Source organism: Rhincodon typus, chromosome 23 (genome assembly GCF_021869965.1).
Source record: "Rhincodon typus isolate 14 chromosome 23, sRhiTyp1.1, whole genome shotgun sequence".
Lineage (NCBI taxonomy): Eukaryota > Metazoa > Chordata > Chondrichthyes > Orectolobiformes > Rhincodontidae > Rhincodon > Rhincodon typus.
In genome coordinates, this window is record NC_063354.1 from 35,278,346 (window position 1) to 35,303,199 (window position 24,854).

The 24,854-nt window shown below is 40.3% G+C and overlaps 1 protein-coding gene across 1 annotated transcript in view; it reads left to right on the top strand.

Annotated features, from left to right (window-relative positions):
• Nucleotides 1-24,854, top strand: part of LOC109927404 (protein shisa-6-like) — a 486,467-nt gene that overhangs the window by 2,737 nt on the left and 458,876 nt on the right. The window contains exon 2 of the mRNA XM_048610992.1: nt 7,086-7,636. Within this exon, the coding sequence (XP_048466949.1) occupies nt 7,086-7,636 (551 nt within the window). The remainder of the gene's footprint in view (nt 1-7,085; nt 7,637-24,854) is intronic.

Below are 24,854 nucleotides of genomic sequence, written 5' to 3' on the forward strand. Positions count from 1 at the left end.
TTTCTGAAGAAGGGTCTAGGCCCGAAACGTCAGCTTTCCTGCTCCTCTGATGCTGCTTGGCCTGCTGTGTTCATCCAGCTCTACACCTTGTTATCTCAGATTCTCCAGCATCTGCAGTTCCTATTATCTCTGAAATAATATTGATTGTGTTCAGTGTCTAAGTTAGACAGGGGGACAATAAACTAGGCTTCTCATTCTGATCACTGTTCTATGACTCTTTCTTCGAAGTCTAATTATGGAAATGCAGGATGAAGACAAGATCTGAGCTGTGTTGTATTCCATCATCAATTAAACTCCAGAATATTTAAGCTTTAGAAGAACAAATGAAGATTGACCATTTCAAGAAAGCCTCAGCATCCCTTCACTCTAGAATGAGAATGAGTCAGTACTTTTGGCAGGACTGGCGATGAGGGGAGAGTGTAACAGTGAAGGAAATCTAATAAAATTCTATATATACATGAATTTAAAAATAATTTAAAACAATACAACAGTAATTTGTAGTTTTGGTAGTACTGAACTTGATTTTTGCTTAAAAAAAGACACATTTTCATTCAACTTTTTGCCTTGCACTCATCAGGTCAATTTGAAAGAACTCCACTGTAAAGGGAAAAGAACATTAATACTGAATAAGACGGAATTGTTGACTGTTTGGCAATTGGACTCTAACAAAGGCATTGCCATGAAGAATGCCTCCATTAGATAATGACTGACAACAAACTGTCAGGATTATTGTTTTAAACTTTAAACCATGCACGTTGATTTTGATTTGTCAATGCGTTGCCCTGAGAAATGAACTGGAGAATGGCTGTCATCTGTTTTGCTGAGTTGAAACAGACCTTGTGTGGACATATTATTTCTGCATGTAATGAACAGGGTCTTGCTTAATCTAAATAAAAACCAAAAGAACTGCGGATGTTGCAAATCAGAAAAAAAATGCTGGAAATTCTCAGCAGATCTGGCAGCATCTAAGAGAAATCTGATTTCTCTCCACAGATGCTGCCAGACCTATTGACCTTTTCAGGCAATTTCTGTTTTTGTTCCTGCTTAATGCATGTAGCTTCTAGTAAGTGCACCAATCTGTCAGCCTGACCGAAAATCCGAAATTGGTTACTAGCATAATTTTTAGCACACACAGGGTTATTTAGAATTAGGAAGAAAACACAGATAACATCAGAGATGGTAATAGTCTGAGATAACACAGTGTGGAGTTGGAGGAACACAGCAGGCCAGGCAGCATCAGAGGAGCAGGAAAGCTGACGTTTCGGGTCGGGACCTTCTTCAGAAAACATTTCGACGTTAACTCTGCAATCTTCCCACAGATGGTGCCGGACCTGCTGAGTTTCAGCAGCAATTTCTGATTTTGTTTCAAATCTCCTGCATTCGCAGTTCTTTGTTTAATTAAAGTTATTTAGAATGTGTTGTCCAATTTTCATCTGCCTAATAAATCCCATGCAAAATCCAACAGGAAATGTGAAAAAACGTGAAAGAAGATTGGGTATAAAGAGTAGAACGTTCAAGTTTGATCTGGGATTGGGAACATTTCATTTGTTAAACCTGAGCTTTATCTATTCCTGAAAGCCTCGTTTTAGGAAACAAAACAGTTTATAAACATCATATGCATTTTAATTTAACTTGCTTTTAAAACCGGAAGAAAAAAAAACTGCAAAATTTCAGCAGGTCGGGTAGCATCTGTGACGAGAAACAGAAAGTATCAGGTCTAACAGAACTGAAGGGAAACAAATGTAGCCGAGAAATAGACAGGAATTATTTCGACTTTGATTACGATATGTCCAGTAATGGATTGAATTGACAGAATTCCTGTATTCAGATAGGAAAAGGCAAGCGGTTGGTAATACTATTATACTGTCCAGCTATTGTAGCCTGGCAACAGGTTAGATTGATTTCAAAATCGGCAACGACAATCTGCACTGAAACATTGCGGACAGGAAACCCGCTTCCTCACTTTCCAATAAGCCTGGTTAATGTGACACCTAAATAACTTGTTCGCGTTCAACAGACTAGGACAATGCTTCCCGATTTGTCAAGCTATGTATTGCATCTTCCTGTCTTGAGGAGAATTGAGCAAAACACGAAATATCCGAGTTTAATCAGAAGTTAGACGAAATAACACAAATAGTGAACATTAAACAATAATTATACTCGCGTATTTGTGAACAACCTGCTTATTATCAAAGTTTCTAAGTCAATGAATTGCACTCGAAACTTCTGCAAATTAATCCCTGGACTTTCCTGAACGATCCGAACACTGGGGGAGGGACTGGTAACCCCAATCCTAAAAACCTTAATCTGTTTTAACGCTTCCGATAGAAAGTTACAATGGAAGTTATTCACCATAGTCAAGTGATGATGAGTACATTGCACATGTAATTGGATTAGCTCCATATGTTACCTGTGTGCACCTAAAAAGGTATTGGGATATTGTGCACCAGCTAGTTTGTTTTTTTAAAAAATATTTTCAAAATGTTTATTCTGTGTTGAAGCAGAATGGCACTTCATACATTTTTTGCCCAGGCGGCGCTAAAGAAAGAAATACCACAGTTGCTAGAAAGTTGATGGTTCACTGGCCAGCTCCAAATTCCTCAGGAGAAGATTAAAATCACTCGGAGGCGGAATATTGTCCCTAGCCCTTCATATCGGGAATAGGGAGTGATTCAACGAGACAGAGAGCGGGGGGGGGAAATCCTTCGAAGAAGAAGTTGGAAGCAGCGGCGATATTCAGGATGACAGAGCTGTGTTAACCCCCATTCTCCTCTGTCCATTCTGTCTCACGGTCTCCACTGCTCTCTGCGCGGAGCCCCCAACTCCGCTGCATAAGGCGGGGAGACAAGTAGCCAAGAGAGCGGGTTCGATAACCACATTTAAACAGGGAGAGGGATGTTTTTTAAAGGAATCTCAATTGGCGCCACCGTCTCCCCAGAAACCAGTAAATCGAACGAAAATGACTTCTGTATAAAACAGAAGGAAATCTGAGAATCCGCTGCTAACTTTGATACTCTCCTGTTGCTTGGCAACCAGGAGCGCCTGTATCTTTTGGGCTCCAAATCTCACCACATTTTTTCCCCCCTGATCTTTAAACATGTCGAGATGTTTCAGGGGACAGATCAGGTTTTATCGCCTTGTACCTTTTTTTGTGTTTATTAACCCACTGCTTGGAGCTCTCCCGAATCCTATTCAGCATCGCCGGCTATGAGAAGCAAAATTCACACGCGGTTTCATTCTGTCCGCAATGCAATAGTGCAGCATGGATGTTTAGAATCACTCCTGACACAGCAGAATTAATCTCTTTTTAAAGAGTTAATTTCGCAGTTAATTCCCGAGTTCGAGCCCCAGTGTAAAGATGCCTCTTTGTCAGCAACACGAATCTTTAATACACTGACTGGAAATCGTGCAAAGAACCGCGTGAGCTAGAAACACCCACTTCCATAATTTAGTCAGAAGCCTGAACTAAAAGCAAAATACTGAGGATCCTGCAGATCTGAAATAAAAACAGAAAGTGCTGGAGAAACTCAGCTGGCAGCATCTGTGGAGAGAGAAAAACCGTGTTAACATTTTGAGATAGTAGGAACTGCCGATGCTGGAGAATCTGAGATAACAAGGTGTAGAGCTGGATGAACACAGCAGGCCAAGCAGCATCAGAGGAGCCGGAAAGCTGACGTTTCGGGTCTGGACCCTTCTTCAGAAATCACTTAACATTTGAGTCCGGCTTGACTCTCTTCAGAACGCCCCTTCCCCTCTAAAGGAAATGCATAAGGTGGTGTAGCACCTTCCTGTAACAATCACCTCTTGATTGCATTCAGCTTGTCTCATTATACGATTTGTTTTATTTTAATCGCCGATTCTGATATGGATATTGCTCAAGTTGAATTATGGGCAATTCGAACAAAAACACAAGTTGCTGGAAAAGCTGAGCAAGTCTGGTAGCATCTGTGAAGAAAAACAATCAGAGTTAACGTTTTTCGAGTTCGGTCACCCTTCCTCAGAACTGCTTCCTCAGAACCCCAGTTCTGAGGAAGGGTCATTAGACCTGAAAGTTAACTGATATTTTTTTCTTCACAGATGCTGCCAGACCTGCTGAGCTTTTCCAGCAACTTCTGTTTTTGTTCCTGATTTGCAGCATCCGAAGTTCTTTTGGTTTTTATGGACAATTCGAATCTGTTCGCCAAGACATGTAAGTAAATAATCTGAATGCATAGCGAAGTACCCTGCCTTTAGTCAATGTGGTTGCCTTAATTGATCACTTCAAGGTAAACCACATTAGGCACACATCAAAACTTGTTGGGCAAATATAAAAGGACTCTTGAGTTGGTCATTTGTAACAACCATGTGAGCTTTAAAACTAAAACCAGAGAACAGTAATGCTGCCAGTTATTGTCATGGGTGTCCCTTCCTAAGGGACTGTGATTTGGTTAGAAATGAAATAAGCAAGTCATTAAAATACTCAATCTTCTGCATATTATTTTATAATCAAGTTAGATTTAGGACTACAAATGCATATGGATACAAGCTGATATCTTGCAACGGTATGGGGGACTAGAGATCCTGCTGAATTTCTGGGAAAGAATTCATCTCAATATAACGTGCAGAACATTTTGCAGACATCTGCCACTGTTTAAAAACCGCAAGCGGGCTAAGTGTTCCCCGTGGTCAGGGAAAGTGCATTAGATATTCGCAATTTAATGTCACAGCACGGCCTGGGACCATGGGGTTAATCGGGCCCCATGGGCGTCAGAGGTGCAGGGACAGGTCTATTGCCTGCGGTGGAAAATAGCGACCCCAGTGTTCTTTCCTCTTCTCTCGGTGTCCCACCACCACCACAATATTCTCTTTCCGTGGAGCGCTCAGTATCGATCACTTAGCAAGAACCAAAGGCTAAAGGTGTCAATTTAACTCAAACCCAAACTGGCCCGCTGCTATTAGAATGGGAGCAGCGAGAGAGAAACGGCAGCCGCTGGCGGATTATCGGGCTGCCTTTCAGAAACAGAAAGGTCATTCACGGATCCCAGTTTTGAAGAAGGACTCGAAAGTTCACTGCATTTTCTTTCTGCACGCTTGCTGCCAGACCGGCTGAGTTTCTCCGGCACTTTCAATGTTTGTTGTAAGATCGGGCTACGGTGTCTTTAAAGCTACAACAGAACGGACTTGTACCGAGGCCCCATTTCGACGGAAGGCAATGAGCCGATTTGATTGATCGAATTGAGCACGGGTGCAGCCTCCAATCCATTGCTGGTGCCAGTCTAGGGTGTTTGGTGTTACAACCATTTAATGGCTAAGGTATTTGCGTTTATTGGGCAGTAACAAATTCACAGAATGGGTGCTAGCCATCCTATAGACCAATTCCTTGAACCGCCCAATTCCGCAAATAGCGCTTTCTCTCTTCCCCCACACACAATTCTGACCTTAGGGTTAGCAACACTACACACCCTATATTAGAGTTTGTAAACCACAGCCACCTCCTGGTCCAACTGTTTCACATCCTCCCTGCAATGAACGGCTCGTTCTTCTTTGAGGCATTGATCAAGTCTCAGAGATGGAGTAGGGTGTGGGTGATGACTGCCTTTGCCGAAGAGTTTCGCCAGTTCTGAGTAACGCCTGAGCGTTCATTCAGCGGCAGCCTGATGCAGAAAGGGATCCACTTGGGAGTGAGTTAGAGCTGGGGTCCCAGTGAGCACCTGACAGGGGTAGAAACGTTCCCCTCCGAGTCTGTGTTAATACCCTCTCTCCTACTCAGCCTATTTTTTACCCCCCCACCCCCTGAGGGTGGTGAAAGCAGGGAGGGAGGCTCTTTAAGTAGGAGACAGGAGCCGAGGCTACGCTGCCCGGAGCATTCGAGTGGGTATTGACATTCGCTGGAGGCGGAGCGGGCCGTGTCTGAGCATCTCTCTCTCTCTCAGATCCTCTGTGTGAGCCGCCAGCAAGCAGCAGTGTGGACGCGGGTAAGTCTTAAGGTTGTATCAGAGATAGTAGGAACTGCAGATGCTGGAAAATCTGAGATAACAAGGTGTAGAGCTGGATGAACACAGCAGATGCTGCTTGGCCTGCTGTGTTCATCCAGCTCTACACCTTGTTATCTGAGTCTTAAGGTGCTCACTCTCTGAATGAATAACAAAGGAGCAGCGACAGGGAGGAGGAGGGGTGTTGGGGGGTGGGGTGGGGGGGCGTGAGAGATAGCTGGCAATTCGGCCAGGATCCCAGAACAGCACTAGCTCCAACAGCGAGGATTCCCGTCACTGAAACGTAACCCACTCCCCCACCCCTTTTAATCTCTCTTAAACCATGTCACTACTCGGGAGTAGCACTGAATAGTGTTCTCACATCCTGCTCCTTGCTTCAGTCTGTGTGTGTGTGTGTGTGTGTGTGCTTGGAGTTAGGTGCATCTCCCCATTTCCTATCGTCAGTTGCACGTAGAAAGCGCTCTCTATCTTCCAGTGTTCTAACCAGCCTTTTTTACCCCTCTCTCTCTCTCTCTATTATCTGCTCTTGTTAGCACTCGGCAAACCAGCCTAGGCAGTGGAAACTGATCAATCTCTTCCCCCACCTCACAACAAAAATGTGGTGAGTGTCAAGGGGCTTCTATTCCCCTTAAACTTCTACATTCCGCAAGAGAGGAAGGCGATTCTCCGCAGCCGCCAACCCCCCAGCGATGGGATTTAGTTCCAGCTCAGTCTGATCCTCACAAACCAAAGACTTTTGTATTCTCTCTCCTTTCGGGAGGGCGAAAACAGTCCAATTTTGCCGCAGTGGAGAGCGACACGGTTTGATATTCTACCAGGGCAACCACCAGACAAGCAAGGTTCCTGAAGCTATTTCTTTTGCACGGCCCGATTGAGAAAGAGAGACACACACAGAGAGAGGACGAGGATGTTTCTACTGGATCTTCCGGATCGCTCCCATGTGGGAACTGCTTGCTAGCCCAGCTCCTTGGGAGTGGGCCACATAACGCCACTGTCAGTGAGTGTTCGGAGAGAGGAGAATAAGGGGGAGGGTGGAGGGGGTTGAAAGAAAAGGGGCAGTTCCCCAGTAACCACCACAGCTACCCTGCCCCCCCTTTGGCAGAGACCATGCAGCAACACCTACTCCTCTTCCTGGTTTACATGGACCCCCTGAGCCTGCTGGTGTGGGCAGGCAGGAACCGTAACAACAGGACGCTGGCCTCGTCCCCGCGGCGCCAAGGGGGCAACCCGGCGCCAGTCAATACGACCGTGGTGGTGCCCGTCCTGCAAATGAACAAGATGAAGCCGCTGGTGCTGCAGCACTCCGAGAAATGCCGGGGTCATTACGACGTGGCCGGCCAGTGGGACCCCGACTTCGAATGCAACAGGACTTCCTACAATTACTGCTGTGGTACTTGTTACATGCGCTACTGTTGCCAGGACAAGAACTACCGCCTGGAGCAGAATGGCTGCAAAAACTACGTGACCCCCAAAGTGGAGATTCAAGTTACCACCGACCCGGATCTGGGCGAGTTGGAGAACGTGTACGACCCGAGCAAAGACAAGACCAACAGCACGGTCTACATCACCTGCGGAGTCATCGCCTTTGTGATTATCGCTGGCGTGTTCGCGAAAGTTGCGTACGACAAAGCCACACGGCCCCCTCGCGAAATGAACGTGTCCAGGTAAGAGCCGACCCTGTGACTGTCACTTGTTTCCAACCTGTGTGTAGGCGGCAGATTGCTACCTCCTTTTGGTTTTGGTTTGGAAATTTCAGGGACCTCAATCTCCCTCAACCAAAAAAAAGCTCTAATTTTTCACCTAGAATACAGAGCCACAGGCGATAATAGCAATAACTATTGTAACACAGTTACAGGAGTTTCGTGGGTGACAAGGAGTAGCTCAGGAATTTTTTTTAACACAGTCGCATTTCTCACGCTGAAACGCCACATGACGCTTTCTAACCTATGTCCCTTTCAGACCTGGTTATCAGCAGTTGCTTGTTTTTTTTATATACTCCGCCTCCCCCCGCATTGAGAGGGCCCTGGAAGTGTCAGGCGAAGTGGAATACCCTAACGTGAACCCGACCGTCGGAGCGTGTAGGGAACAGTGAACACTAGGGGAAACTGCCTGATGCAGACACACAAAGCAAGAGCGGACACTTACTAAACAGCCGAAATTGGTTAATTAGCCATCTGAATCAAAAATAATGCCGAGCTAATAATGTAGAAAATGGGTATGTTAAAAGCATACTTCAACATTCAGAAAGAATTGTGGTAACATTCTGAAATTCAAATGCCCTTTATGAGTGGTGATATAATTACCGCACATCTTGCTAGCAGCCGAGATGCTGTGTTGCTTTCATTTGTCCCAAACTGTGCAAGTAAAGTTCCAGCAGAATTTTCCAATTATTAAAACTATTAGAATAAATATAGATTCATAATATTACTGTGGTGCCCTAGAATTACATATCTGTCAATTCAAATTTAGTTCAATAGTTCAACTTTTAAGCTCATAGCAGCATAGAAACAGGGCAGATTCTATATGCTCCTTAACATTTACCCCAGGTTTATCGCCTAATATCCAAGGAGTTGATGCAAAGCAAAAGTCCACAAGGTAATCTAGCCACCACATTTACTGTCTACACCATGTGATGCTAACTTAAACACCAAACTAAAGAGAATTTATAGATGAAAGTGTTGGAGCTAGTGGAGTATGTTTCACAACAAACATATTAATAAGTAGAAGTTTCACATCTTAGGTTCTTTTGGTATAAAATTCCTAATTTCCGCTCTCTGATGAAACACCAGTGTACTGTAAGATTAGGCTTATTCGTTAAATGCAATCTAATTCATGCTTGTTGCTGTTTTAGAAGTGTTGTTTGTTTTACTGACTAATAATAATGTCTTGGAAATAGTTATCCAAGGTTCTTGCTGCAATATACTATGGCATATGTTTTACATTTAATTTCTTATCCGCTAAAGTAAAAATAATAGAAAAACATATGATATGATCCTAGAAACAGACTGCCAATACACTGTCACTTTCATATTGATACAATTAGGTTTCAGGTGCACGTTGATAAGATGCAAGTACAACTTGGGTGCAGGTCAGCCACTGAACAGACTGGGCAGTGGTGGGAGACTGTTTTGAATAGGTTTGTTTCATACTGCATAGATAACATGTAATACTCTAACATCATAAAAAGACACAAGTTTTGCAAAAGTTATGTTTCATTGCTTTTAATGTCTGTGGAAACTTAAAGTTTATCCACCATTCTCTGAACATTTAAATTATGGTGCATATTTACACAAGAAAATCTCAAAGAGTTCCTTTCTTAATAAGCACACTTGGGAGGGGTGTCCAGTCAACTTATAATGTAAGAGTTGTCATCTGTAACAGTGTATTTTACACATACTGTCCTCAAAATAATAGATGCTCTACAGGTGCAATTTCAATCACATCATTTCCATCTCTGAGCCAATTGCCATTCTACCTTTCATTCTCCAACATCTACATCATTTGTAAACTTCACCTCCCAACAGCAGAAGATGCAGCAAGTGCCAGCTTTAATAATGAGTGTGACCTTGTATATTTTCTCATGAATTTATAGTTAGCAGCGATATGAAACAATGGTTGATTCAAAAATGCAAAACTACCATGTTGCTGATGCTGGACATCCAAAACATAAAATGCTAGAAATACTTGGTAGTTCAGGTAACATCTGTGGAAAGAAAAGCAGAGCTCACATTTCAGATTTATTTCCAGCACATTTGCTGCCTGATGCATTGAGTATTACTGGTGTCTTCTATTTTTATTGCAACTGAAGCAGAGTTTTGATGATCAAAACTAATTAATGCTTGCACTGCAAGAGCAGAGCTCAGAGTCCCTCTTTTTAACTGTCCTGCATCTCATTATCATGTAGCCATGGCCTACATTTATTTTGATGCATGAATACAGAAGTGATGCCCTCATGGATATTAAGACACAAGTGATTTATATCCCGACAGTGAAAAATAGATAGTATTGGTATTTCAATGAACAGACAATTCACAAAACAGCCGGCATCCCTTTTAACTCCAGCAATGCATCCAGGAATATAATTTGAGTTTTTATTTACTAAAGCTGTTTACAATTATTTACTTGATCCAGAAAAGACTTTTTAAGCAGTAACTTATTATGGATTCAAACCATAAATATTAATGCAAACATTTGTGGAGGTTCCCATTACAACGTGAAAGCAAAGGTCTTTTTCATGGTTAGCTGCTTTCAGTTGAATTCAGTACATTTTACTTTTATTTATTTTGAATGTGTGTTTATCAATAAATCATCCCTGTACAATGTCTGATAGATTTCCTTTATGAAGTCAACTGAGTATTTTTTTTAAAAAAAACAACAGTTTGAAGCAGTAAAAATAAAAAGGAAAAGTAATAACATTTTAAAATATGGAGATAATCTGTCTTATTAAATATGGAATTGATTCTCAAAATGAAGCTGCTCCTCTTCCTTTTGCATCAGTTGAGTGACTGAGCTTCAGATATGTGTCATATTTTACTGGCAGTATATGATGATTTAAACATCAGGTATACCGTCAGTGTGCTTCTGTGTACACTGACTGGATAGGCTACCTGGTAACAATAGTGCACAGGAGTGTTTAACTCAACCCTGGAAGGGTAACCAAAGTGCAGCTTCACTGTTAATTCATTAAGATATGGAAGAGTTTTTATATCTGTTCCAATCTCAATACAATTCTTTGCACTAACCAAAATGTCAAATTAATATATACAGTTTGTTTAACTTAATTGCTTTCAGATGATTATTAGGCGAAAAGCATTTCCTCAGTTTGAGCAATGCTACAATTATTAAATTTCAGACAGCCAGCTGTGAATATCCAAGATACAGAATAATAGAGTAGGTCGCAAAGATGCTGTGACCACTGATAGACAGAGGCTGAGAGTAGCTAGACGTAACAGCCTACCATAAGAAGAAAAAAGCACTCTGTGCTGTGTGGGTTCAATCCAAAAACCAGTTCAGTGAAGAAATGAAGCTTTGCAGGCATTATTTAAATTAAAATAAGTTGCAGAACACATGTCAGTTGGAAAGAAAAGTGTTCAAATCTGATTAATCAATCCTGGGAATGACAGGCTGGTCAGCTTCAAACTTTCATTCATTTCCATTCAGCAGATGACTACCTGATCTGTGAGCCTGAGAACACAATGGTGCCTCTGTTATTTGAAGTAAAACTATTAAGTCTTTCAAAAGTCTAAAGCCTTGAGAAATTATATTCACTATTAGGTATCACCAATACAATACTAAACCTGTAACCTTTAGCTACTAAATGCCAACACCAGCAAGCTGATAAATCCTGTACAATGCAACACCAGTTAGAAATGGAGCACAAAGTACACAATCAATTGATCTTATCAAGTGTTATTGAGTTCCGTGTTCTGGCTTACAGAATAATTGATATAGGAGGTAGCTCAGATTTTAGTTTTTTTTATTAAATACAGTGTCCGGTACAGCATACTAAGACAAGGACGGTTACCGTTTCATCTCCAATCTTTGAGGAGTTAAGAGGAAAACAAAAGGAATGTAATGATTCGCATTAATCCTTCTATGCTAAGAAGAGTGAAATAAAAGTCACCCTGTTCCAATACAGTATTTGCCGGGCACTGTTGGAAAGTTTGCATGTGTAAACATTGGATGAGAAGAAAACAGTTGTGGTGTTAATGTCTGACACTTGGATGGTCTTCTGGCAGGGACTGTCCAGACCCTTGGGGAAGAATCCAGTGCCTTAATTCCTGCTGTAGCAACATGACCATTGCCTGATTTGGAACTTGACTTTCTGCATGTCACACCCAGGACCATTGTAGTGTATTGCATGAGAAATTTTTAGATTAAGACTATTATGTTCCTATATTAATTACTAACTCTGCTAGTCTATTCCAGACAAAAAAGAAGTTCAACAATATCTGCTTTATTTTGAATTTATATTGGCGCCTTCTCCTCTTCCAGAATCTATCCTATAAAATTCCCTTCAGTTCTTGAAATTATTACTCTATTATTTGATCTTTAAAGTCTAGCCTAGTAACTTACCTCCGTCAGCCTTGTTTCTGGTTCTGTCCCACTTTGCTGTTTCTGCAATCTTTCAACTAGTTTTCTGCTCTCACCGTCGACATTTCAGCATTAACAAGAACTTCTACCTATTTATCTATAGCACAGAAGTGTGTCCCAGAGTGATCACTGGGACATAATCAGACAACTCGATGCTGAGATGCTGAGACAAACAAAAAACAGATAGCAAGTAGAGTAAAGCTTGATCAAAGAGATGATTTCCAACCAAATTTATGGAGGTGGAGAGGATTGGGAAGGGAATTCCACAGCCAGCATGGGGACCAGATAACTGAAGACTTGGCTGGAAGAAATGGTAAGGGCAGAAGATGGATGCACAGAAAACCAGAATCAGAGGAATTGACTTTAATGTCAGTGTGGAGAAAGGAATTGTGTGTGTTTTAAGGCTGGAGGAGTTTAGATGGATAGAAATAAGCAAGGCCACAAAGGCGTTTAAATAAGACAAAATTGGTTTAATTCTGGGACATCTCCTTCATTGTTGTGATTTCAGTTATCCATTTGAAACTGCATCCTCATCACCCTTGTGCAACATTTACAATTGTTAGTCCTGGTGAAAACAGTCTTTTGCTTTCTTCAGATGTCAGTAACAGGTTGAGGCAACAGAGTTTTATACACAAATGTTTCAGCAGATGAATTTCATTTAGTCATATGAAAATTTATGCCCCTGCAAGTGGGTGAAATCCATTCTACGAAACCACAGCGTCATCGTAGTATCAGAACAACATTCTTCATTCACACCACCTGCTGAGGAGAAAGGCTGCCTCCACCAAATTGGAACTAAATTCATACTGAGCACACGGAATAAGATTTGGTTGTGTTCGGTTGAATATTGTTATGGCTACTGATTCTTTCCTTCCAAGATCAGGAGCTATAAAACTGCAGCGTTATAATCCCAAGTGCGCTACTGGAAGGGAGGGTGCACCAAATAACATTTGGGCATAGGACTCAGATAACGAAAGACAGATCTTTAATAGGCTTACAGTTTTTAAATAAGGCATGTAATCTTCCCTGCGTGGTACAGTATTTGTATTCTCCTTACTTGATCTTGCTATTCATTTATTGTGAATTTTGCTTTCTAACCTCATGTCACACAGTCAGAATTGCTTTTTTGTTTGTTAACGATACCACATGTAGTCTTGTACATGTCATGAAGGGACAGTTTTATTGAGTAACAAAACAGTACATTTCCATGAAGATTTGCACAATTCCCCTTCTGCATACATTATATAAAGGATAAAAGATGTTGGAAGAGTGTTTGAAGGCTGAGAAGGCACTTACAATGTTGAGAAAATTAAACAATAAAAGGAAAATGTTGTAATCATATACAACTCCAGATAAGCGCCCAGAACTGAGTCAGACGTTGACAGGCTAAAGGGCCCCTTCTGTGATTTCAAGTTTTGATGATAGAACAAGCAAGCACAACACGTTATACATATGTCAGATACAATTAAACACAAGCTTTGCCTTATTTTGTAACGTGCACATTTCTCATCTTCATGTTTTGCATTTGTATTTATTGATGCTCCTGAAAATTTCCAAAATGTAAGGTGAAGGTAAAGTTACCACAGTCCTAACAGACCATAGGGGTGCCCTCCCATTGGAGCGAGATTGTTGGTGGTGGTTTAACTCGAGGGTCACCATGCCTCAGATGAGGGGAGAGGTTGGGAAGGACAATCCTTCGTGGTAACCTCAGGGAATTGAACCTACACTGTTGGTGTTACCTGCAGTATAAAGCCAATAAAATGTAATTTGAAGATCACAATACTAAAACATTTTGTATATTTTACAACTGCTGACAAAGTTATAAATGTAAGAGCTTGAGAGATAGGAGCAGATGTAGGTCATGTAGCCCCTTGCACCTGATCAGTTATTCAATAAAATCACAATTCATCAGATGTTGGTCTCGATTCATTTCCTGTCTTTCCCCAAAGCTCCTCATATCTCTGTAGCACAAAATATATCTCAGTCTTGAATATACCCACAGCTCACCGATAAAGAATTCCAAATCTTCACAACTTTCTGAGGGATAAAATTCCTTTTCATCTGTATCTTAAATGGATGACCCTTTAATTGTAAACAGAGTTTAAATTCCTCCATAAGGAAAAAATTCTCTCAGCATCTACCCTGTCAAACACCTCAGCAACTGATACATATCATAAGATCACTTTGCATTCTTCTAAACTCCGATGAGTATAGGCCCAATCAGCTCCTTAAAAGTTAATCCCTTCATTCCATCATCCAGCTAAGAGAATCTTGCCTGAATGGTGCTCAGTGCAAATAGATTCTTCCTTAGATAAGAAGACTGAAAATGTACATTGTACAATATGTGGATTATCACCAATATACAGTTGAAACAAGACTTCAGTTACTTTTATTCTCTATCCTTCTTGCAATAAAAGCCAGCATTTCACTCAGCTCCATAAATGTTGTGTGAACTGCATATATTTTGTAGAGACCATCTAGATCTTTCTGACTGTGCAATTCTATAGCTTCTCTCCACTTAAACCATACGTTGCTTTCTTATTCTTCTTACCAAAGGGGATAACTTGCATTTTTGCACAATGTACTCTACCAGCCATTCTGTCCACTCAATTAACCTTTGCATATCCCTGTAGATCTTTGTATTCTCCTCACAATTGCTTCCTTGCTTATCTTTATTTTGTCAGCAAATTTTGCTACTACGCACCTGATCCCTTCATTCATGTCAGTGATAAAGATAGTAAATAGTTGAAGCTCCAACATTAATTCTTGCAGCACATACTAGATACACTTAGTATTTGAATATGACCAATTTATCTTATTTTTCTGTAATGTATTTAAGCCTCTATCCGGATTAATAAATACCCCAATACCATGTGCTCTTCCGCAATAACCTGTTAAGTTATGAAACATTTCTTCAAGCAAAAGGTAGCAAAACTGTAGAACCTCCTCCAACATAAATGTCATTGATACTCGATTTTGAATGAGAAATTAATAGGTTTTTTATCTGCCAAAGCACATAAATGGAGTTAGGATGAATGTCAGCCATGATTTGAATGAATGGTTGAATAGATTTCAGGGACTGAATGATCTACTCATCCTTCTTTACTAATATAAAGCTACGTTGGAAGTGAAGAGGTAATTCCTTTTGCAGAAAGTCACTGAGCCCTGAAACTAGTTGCTGAAAAGTGCCAATGAATTACCAGACTTCAGACTTCAAACTATGCAGTGAGCTCGATGGATTATTGAACTTCTCCCTTTCAGAAGTTGGTAATCTTATTTTAATCTACAGGCTTTTAAATCTCAAGTTTGGTGTCAACTAATCAGTACTTTTGATTTATTTCTAAACTTGGCTGTGATGAAAACCATCGGTCCTGCCTGATAATTTTCCCAATTATAACTGGAACGGGAGGGCATTCCTAAAATTGTACACAGTGGCAGTTTACTCCTGTATGTATTTTATCAAGAAAACAGCCTTTCAAAAGTTGGACTGAATTAATTGCAAACTTCACAATTTAATTTCCAGTTTATTTGAAATAATGATAAACATTTGGCAAAAAATGGACTTTGACAGTATAATCACAGATGCAGTTTACGTCTCATCTGGAGTATGGAGAGCATAAAATAAAAGTATATTATTTTTATATACATAAAATACATTCACATTCACACTAAAGTACTTATCCACAATTCATTGGTCACAGAGCATTTTTTAGGCATCCTGAGAATTTGAAATTTCTTCTTGCTTTCCACGTAATAATAGCCATTGAACATTGGCAGGTCTGGTGTTATCGTTTCAGAGATACCGCTGCTGGCTAATATGAGAAATAAGCCTGCTTATGAACACCCGAGTTATGTAACAGCAGGTCTTTAAATTTGTATATTGTATCAACATAATTATAGAAGCATTCATTTTGTGTCCCTGAAATATGTCACTCCCATTTCCAACAGATGTCTTGTTTAGTCATAGCTGTCAAGATGGAAGAGCTATTATGGATGAGATTTATGATCAAAAAGTAAAACTGATCAGCAGTTCATTTAAACATATGGAGCTCAGGTTATTTTTAAACTGTTAAAAAAAAACACCAAAGGTGGTTAGATTTTAAAATCAAATGATTGAGATTCATTTCATTTCAGATGAGTAAGACATGGTAGGTATGATCACTGTTCCACAGATATAATCAAATTGGGGTATGTGGTTTCGTTAAGACTCACCTTTTTACTGGCATTCCATACAGAGCTAAATCTTGGAACCAAGAATTTTCAGGCTTAACACTGGTGGGAAAAGCCCTATCTATGAGCATTCATTGATATTGTGATGTCAGATAGACATCTTTGACACTTCATCTCCACTTGCAAAGAACCCTAGAATCTTCAGGAGATAATATTAGGAACAAAAACCAGAAGGATAATACTGAAGATGACATTGAGAAATGTGACAGAACAAAACCTGGCATCACATTTAAGTGCCCTGGTGATGGCCAATCAGAAGCTATGTGACAAGTCACCTGCTTCAAAGAAAAGTCCTTGCTGCTGACTGATGGTGCTAAATTTGAGATTTACAAGTGGAAACTTCCAGCAAGAAATGAACTGCCCTCAGCTTTGAGACTGTCTCTCAGCTAGAATACAGATTACTCTTTATCATGTCCCAGATCATGAAAATGTGTTTAGAAAATATCAAGAGGTTGGCATCACAGCCATTGAGCTCCAATCTCCTCGATCTCACTACCTGTGCTTCATAAATATAATCTTATTGTCCACAACTGCTTATCTTATCAGTCTTGAGAGGAAACATGATTTGAGAGGAAAGATCATATTAGTGAGTGACTATATCCACAGCTTAATTTCCTGACTCTGAGATGTCAATAGAGTTTGTAACAAGTACAAAAAGTTGGTAGGCATTATTTATATTTCATTGTTTTAATTTTAAAAATTGACAAAATAGAGCTCAACCTTAACCACAATTCTCAAAAATGGGTCTACACAATGCAATTCCTTTTATTATTTCGCACCCTTTGTCTGTCACAAGCTATTTCTTTTTGCAGACACATCAGTACATGGCATCTTTTAGTCTGCCACTACATCTTTCACATGAGACAATATACTGTGCCCAAGCCTGTCCTGTCAATGGATTCAACACTGTATCTCACAACCAAGGTTACTACAGTGTTCCGCAAATGCTGACTGTCCCTGCTGAGCATTTTCAGAATTTTCGGTTTTCATTTCAAATTTCCAGCATCCATAGTATTTCCCTTTGGTGTCGGTAAACCAGATTTTCTGGTATTGATTTAATTACTATTTGTGGGATCTTATTGTGGGCAAACTGGCTGTTGCATTTTATACCCTACCAGCAAAGACTCTTCATAAGTAGCTAATTATTTGTCATGATCTTTGGAATGTCCTGAGGTTGTAAAAGTTATTATATAAATGGATGTTCCTTTTCTTTCTCAGAAACCTCCCCAGCAAAATTACAGATAAGAATCTGCACTTCCTTACAGATTCTCAATTTCTCCTGAGATGGTATTAGGGGTTATTGCAATGGGGTTGGGGGTTTGGTAGGCAATAATTAGCAAAGTCAGGCCGCTCACCACTTCACGCAGGAGACCCACCTAAATTAGCAAGTTGCCAAATTTTTGGGGGCGGGTGAGTTGGGGGGAAGGAGGTAGGAAAATCATGATAATAATGCTATATCTTATACCTAAACAACGAAGCATGCACTCTGCTAATATACTGCTGTAGTCATCCTTTTTCTTTTCAATAGGATAGGACTTGACTCTTTTGCTTAAAGCAAACTAGCACCATGGCAATCATTTGGTTACATTACTTTCACTTGTTGCAATGCATTCCTATAATCGCTTTCATAAAGGTCACCTACAGAAAGCCCAGGATCTAAGAGGCGACATTATGAGGGAAACATTTCAATGATACACCCCTGATATAATTTTGCTAGACTTTAATTGTATTCAATATTAAATATTAGACATTTTGATTGTCTTCATTCAAACTACGATGCAGATAGAGGTGAAATATCAAGACTGCTGCAGTTTTGGATTTATTTCAGTATTTAATAATAATGGTAGAATTTGAAATAATAGGTGCCCTGACACAGCCCACGGCTGATTGTTGGTCTCATGGCTATACTTGTGACTGGAATATGTTACAGAAGCTGCCCGTGAATTGAAAACTCGTTACAGAAGTAAAAATTACTTGTGCGATCGAAGACAAATGACTGAGGTGGGAAATTAACAAACAAATTGCTAACCGTCAGAAAAATCAATGCTTCCTGTTCTATAATTGAGGAATGTCAAATAATCTTAAACTTAAATTATTGATTGACATGAGAAAATTATTGGGAGATTGTAGCTACCCCGGTTAAACACTTGCCGTACACCGGCTGCAGGACATGCATAAAAGTGCAATTTAAGCCATTACACCTTAGAATGTTTGCAATTTCATATCTCAATAACAATGGAGAACAAAGCTGAAAGTTACTGTTGTGTGGAATCCTAATATATCTCTGTGGTACACAGCGCATATGTTAGACAAATAACTTAATGGAGTAGCACGTTGCCGTTTACCTCTAAAGCAAGCAATGTCAACATGAAGAACATGAAATTTAGGTCCTACATCTCATCTGAGATTGGTCACCCTATTAATATAACAAAGACCGCCCTTAAGCATGTTGGGGAAAAAAGTAACTTGATTTTTATGCCTTCATGAAATAAAGCTCAAAACAATTTGCAAGTCACTTTACGAAGAAGGCTGTTTTATCTTCAAGTATTGGTTCTCGCCAGGAAGTGGCCAGCAGTGGTGTTGAAGAAAGTTGAGGGCTGTTTGTTGGCTTGGCACTCAAATGTCAACACCTGCCAATAGTTCTGCTCCCTTGCATCATCTGTAAACTTCAGCTCATTCAAAGTTCGACTATCCTTTCCTAACTCACAGCAAAGTCCTATTCAACCATCACTCTTGAGTCCAATGACTTGCACTCAGCTTCCAATCCAAAAACACCTCAAATTTCAAGATCTCACACTTGTGTTCCAATTCCTCCATAGCCCTATCCCTCCTCTTTGTAACCTCCTTCAGCCTGACTACACTGCAAAAATATTGCATTTTTCCAATTCTGGCCTTGTGCATATCCTCAAATTCTTCAAAGTTGTGGGTGTACGAATGATGAGAAGCAAGAATCAACAAAGAAATCAAGCCTTGTTGTACTAAGGTCTGTTGTGTGTTAAAGGGGACAGCAAGGACAGGGAAAGGGTAAAGTGCAGTGCCAAAATGAACAAAACAAAACTGCTTGAATAGAAGAATAGAAAAAAATACAAGCAGGAGATTGGCTCAAGACAAGAGAGAGTCACAATAAAACAAAATGCATGGCACTAAGACACAGGAACAGAATGGGCCCTTTATCCACTTACTGAAGATGGTTCAGAAGAGATTTACCAGGATGTTGCTGGGAATGGAGGGTTTGAGTTATAAGGAAAGGCTGGATAGGCTGGGCCTTTTTTCACTGGAGCACAGCAGGTTGAGGGGTAATCTTATACAGATTTATAAAATCTGTATAATCTGTATAATCTATATAAATCTGTATCGATAAGGTGTCTTTTCCCGAGGGTGGTAGATTTCAGGACTGAGAGGCATATTTTTAAGGTGAGACGAGAAAAATTTTAAAAAGACATGAGGGACAATTTTATTTTTAACACAGAGTGGTTAGTGTGTGGAATGAACCTCCAGAGGAAGTGATGGATGTGGATACATTTACAACGTTTAAAAGACATTTGGATAAGTACATGAATAAAAAATGTTTGGAGGGATATGGGCCAAGTGCAGGCAGGTGGGACTAGTTTAGTTTGGGATTATGGTTGGCATGGACTGGTCGAACTGAAAGAAAATTGGGAAGGGAGGATAACCCGTGGAAAGCCAATTGCCTTGCTCTTGATGCCACCCCACTACACCCTTCTCATTAGGACAACATCGTCATGAAGCCCACCCACCTCTGCCAATTTATTGACCCGTGGCCTGGGTCACATGCGTGTAAAGGGGGCCGGAAAAGGTGAATGAAGTTTCTTCTGTATATTTATCATGAAATGTTGGTTATTGAAACTTTTGAGCCTGTCACAAATTTATTGGTACATAGCAAGAAGGAAGACAATTGTCATGGAATTTGTGACCAAGGAGAGAAAAAGAAAGGGAAAAGAAAGAGACAAAGGCTGTCAGAGATAAAAGTGAAACTCAATATTTAAAGGAGGTGGGAAATGGAACGTTAAAGGGTAAGGCAGAAATAACAGAATAGAAATCCAAAACTCGTATTGGGAATTAGTCACGTCTATTGGGCAGTCCATGGCCAAGGAGGGATTGCAGGTCTTCATTAGCTTTCTTCTTGCTCTTGTATCTTTGGCTATCATTCACCTGCATCAAAGCGGGGCTCACCGTTGTATTCGGTTCAGTGCTGTCTTATCCCAGATGTCGAGGTCAAACCTGTCTTCTTCAGGTAGACTTTAGGATATCTACAAAATATTTCAACTGGCCACCTTGTGATCCTTCGCTGGCCATGAGCTGAGAATAGAGAGTGCATGTTGCGGAGTGTTTTGTTGGCATTCTGATGCAGTGGTCTCTCCAGTGCAGTTGCGACACAGAACGATCATTTCAATGCTCAGTATATTTGCATCCTGGAGGATGTCTATTATCGTGCAAATGGTGCATAGCATCTTCAATAGGCAGCACTGATGGTATGTCTGAGCTTTCTTAGGTGTTGACGATAATTCACCAATGTTTTACAAACACACAGAAGTGTTTGTGAGGATGACTGCTCTGTAGACTCCAAATATTGTGTTTGACCCAGCGCAAGGTAATGGTCAACCGAGTTTCATCTGACCAGTTTCTCAAAAGTGGAGGCTTCGTACTGGATCCAGTGTCAACCCCCATGCCCAACTCATCAAAAATAAAGCTGCTGTTGTCCCTGGAGGCATTTGATCCCTTCTGCTATCTTTAGTGGCCATATCAGCCAGTCAGTCGTCAATTATTGGGATATCAAAGGGAGTGGAAAGTTAGCAAATTCTTAATTTTGAACACAAACAGGACATGGGAGGTGAAGGTCTCATGGTATTATTGCTAGACTATTAATTTTGAGACCCTGGTAATGTTCTAGGGACCTGAGTTCACATCCCACCACGGCAGATGGTGGAATTTGAATTCAATAAAAACAATCTGGAATTGAAAATCTAATGATGACTGTGAATTCATTGTCAGAAGAACCCATTTGGTTCACTCATGTCCTTTAGGGAAGAAGACTCCTGTCCTTACCTGTTGTGGCCTATATGTGACTCCAGACCCACAGCAATGTGGTTGACTCTTAACTGCCCTTTGGGCAATTAGGAATGGGCAATAAATGCTGGCCTTGCCAATGATGCCCTCATCCTATGAATGAATTTTTAAAAATCTCTAGAAGCAATGGAAAGTGTCAACTTTCATCAAAGTACTAGGGTATCATTCTCCAGCCGATTAGGTTTGTATTTTGCTATAAACTAACATTTGCTTAGTTGAAAATGATAAGCACATTGAAACAACTTATTGACCAATCACGGTTTTAAGTGACCTGTTCAATATTCACCCTCTACTTTTATTATTCATGAATTAGCATAAAGGAAGAAGATAAGGCCTAAATCAATGTGCAACTCTCTCTCTTAAAATAACAGAGTAAGGATGTCACTCCATGGTCACACCTGGCTGTGCATGTAAGTTTGCCACACTAGCACTAGCACCACACCTAACTTTGCTTTTTGTCCTGACTTGAGCTCATGCAGAGTAGGTTGCTGCAATTGATCCCAATTTTGCCAGATAGGAAGGGAAAATCAGCGAGGTTCTGATTTCTACCAAGTGACCTCTGTAGGGAGGGAAGTGTGTGTGTGCCTAACAGAGAAGGACAGTGTGACTATCTAGTATGTTCCTCACTTGGGAATAATCCAACACTGCTCATTTTGTAGGCTTCGATTGACCACAGAAATTTTCTGCCTCAGAATGGGACTCAATGGTTGTGGATCAATGTCTGGAATTCCTGATGAGCCTCCAGCTTCCTGGTAACAGGTTTAAAAGCAAAAGTATAATCTAGCCCTCTGTCTCACTGTTTGCTGAATTTCAGAATGAGTGGAGAGGATGGAAATACTCTGTAGTCTTTTCCAATGATCCTTACATCTAAGGCACATACAGATTCAATCTGACCAGAAGCAGGGCAAGATTAATTTCACTGCATCCCTACCCTCCTTTTCATGATCCTGGCATTGTTTTGTCACTGTTTTAAGTGTATAGAATGTTAATGAGCTAAGGACCAGAGATGATACCATGTAACCAGCATCCCTAAGGAATCCAAGCAGTAACTCGCAAGACTAAGTATATGTAAGTGAGATGCTCTGTGACAGGAAAGAGTCAAGTTTGTTAAGTAAACTGGAGATTTTCAGGAAATGGAATGCTACTGGTTAATCCAGTATGAGAGTGGTACTTGTGTTAAGGAAAACAGCATAAAAATACAACATGCACCTCAACAGTCTTGTGGCAGTGTCCCTGCCTCTGGATCAGAAGGCCCAGGTTTATGTCCCATCTGTTCCAGCAACATTGATATGACATACCAAAACAGGTTGATCAAAAATATCCGAAACATGCATCCAGTGTTAAGAAAGGGAAAATAATTCCTATATTGTATGTAGTTGCCTGTGACACAAATGAAATGCCATTGTGTTAATATCTGCAATACGGTTAGCAATGATCTGATTTTAATGTGAAATCTGACTAGCCATTGTCTCTGAGTTTGATCTTCCCATCCTATTTACTTACACATTTAACTCTTCACTTGAGGTAAAATAGCACTTTAAAACATTTTGGTACTTCATTTAATACTCTTTCAGAAGTCAATAAGTAACTTTTTCAAAACTCATCCTGACTTTGGGCACATAATTTATGCACATCTCAATGGCTTCCTTGAATTAAGCTTTATCCCTGTGCCACTTTTATTTTATCTCCCACTTTTACCTTAGGTTTTGTTTCTTGAAAATAAGCATTCACAAAAAAAGCAGTGCCACAGAGGGAAGGAATAACAATGAAATCAGCTTGGCACCATTTTAGATTCTGTCATGCACATGGCGTCCATTTTGGAATCTGATGAACATTAACGGGGGTTTCAGGTTCCATTGATTTAGTCAGTTTTGCTGCTTTACAGCTTGTGCATAATTTGAACTTTGTTTCAAATTTGTTCCTGTAAAGTGCCAGAATCCTTTATGTGACTGGCAGATATTTCTTCTATTAAAGATAGTAATAGCTTCAAACAAAAAATAAACGCTGATTTCATCAATTATTTTACAGTCCAGCGCCCACGCCTTGTTTGTGTCAGTGAGGCATCAGTATAATTTTGCAGGGGCTGTACATTGTGCCACTCACAGAAGGTAATATTGAATGAAATTGAGAATACCATTTAATTGCATGTATCACATTGAACAGCAACATATGAGGAAAGGAATGGAATTATCAGCACAACAGTCCATCTTTCCGTTATGAATCTTTGACTAACCTGACTTAAATGTCAAAATAAGGCTACCAGTCTCAAAAAGAACTCAGTTCTAATGTTTAAATAACTGAGCCGAGCTATCTACATTCGAAAAAGCTGTAACTGATTAAAATAAGAACTCTGTGCTGTTGGTTTTAGATTGGTATTCATCAAACAAAAGGCCAACATTTAAGGCTAATACATACTTGGTAAGGTGAAAGGTTAATCTAACATCCTTACCACTCTTGGATGATTTAATCAGCTTACATTTACGCTTTGAGGATTTCAGAGAGTCTTGGCAAAATTAAAAGTGGAACAAAATTTTACATTTTACATACTTGATGACTCCCGACATTTCTCTAATTCCATGTGACAACACTCATCAGTAGAAATGTTTTCTGATGTATTATACCATACTAACATATGAGATAGGAGCAGAAGTAAGCCATGTGGCCCTTCAGACCCACTCTGCTATTCCATAAGGTCAAGGTGGATTAATTTGTGTTCTGAATTCCACATTCCCATCTATCCCTGTAACCTTTGATTCCCTTGCTTAATCAGTCTCAGTATTTTCAAAGTTGAGGAAATGTTAGAGTCACAGAGATCTTCAGCACAGAAGGAAAGGCCTTTGGCCCATTATATTGCCACCAGCGAAAAACAACCACCTAATTACTGTTATCCCAATATTTGATGGAGTAATAATCCTAACAGAGTTACAAAATTATTGATGTGGTAACAAATTGTATTGATCCACAATTATTCTACCCCTCGACTGGATCCTTTCTGAAATAAAGATAGTTAACAGGAGTGACTTGTCTAAGATATAGACTGGAATTTAACTCAGTTCAATGGGGTCATGGTTTTGGACATAGAACTGGTTACCAAAGAACTTTGCTTTTTATCTCCACTTCTGTTGCAAAAATGCACTGGCCAACCAGTTAGCAGCTGGGCAGCGGTAACAACTAATCAATGATATATAGGGCAGATGCTGACAATATATGAAGTGTATCTCATCTTGGGGTGGCACAGTAGTTAGCACTGCTGCCTCACAGTACCAGAGACCTAGGTTCAATTCCACCCTGGGTCAACTGTCCTAATGGAGTTTGCACATTCTCTCTGTGATTGCATGGATTTCCACTGGGTGCTCCAGTTTCCTCCCACAGCCCAAAGATGTGCACATTAGGGTGGATTGGCCACACTAAATTGCTGCATAGTGTCCAGGGATGTGCAGGCTTAGGTGGATTAGCCATGGGAGGTGCAGA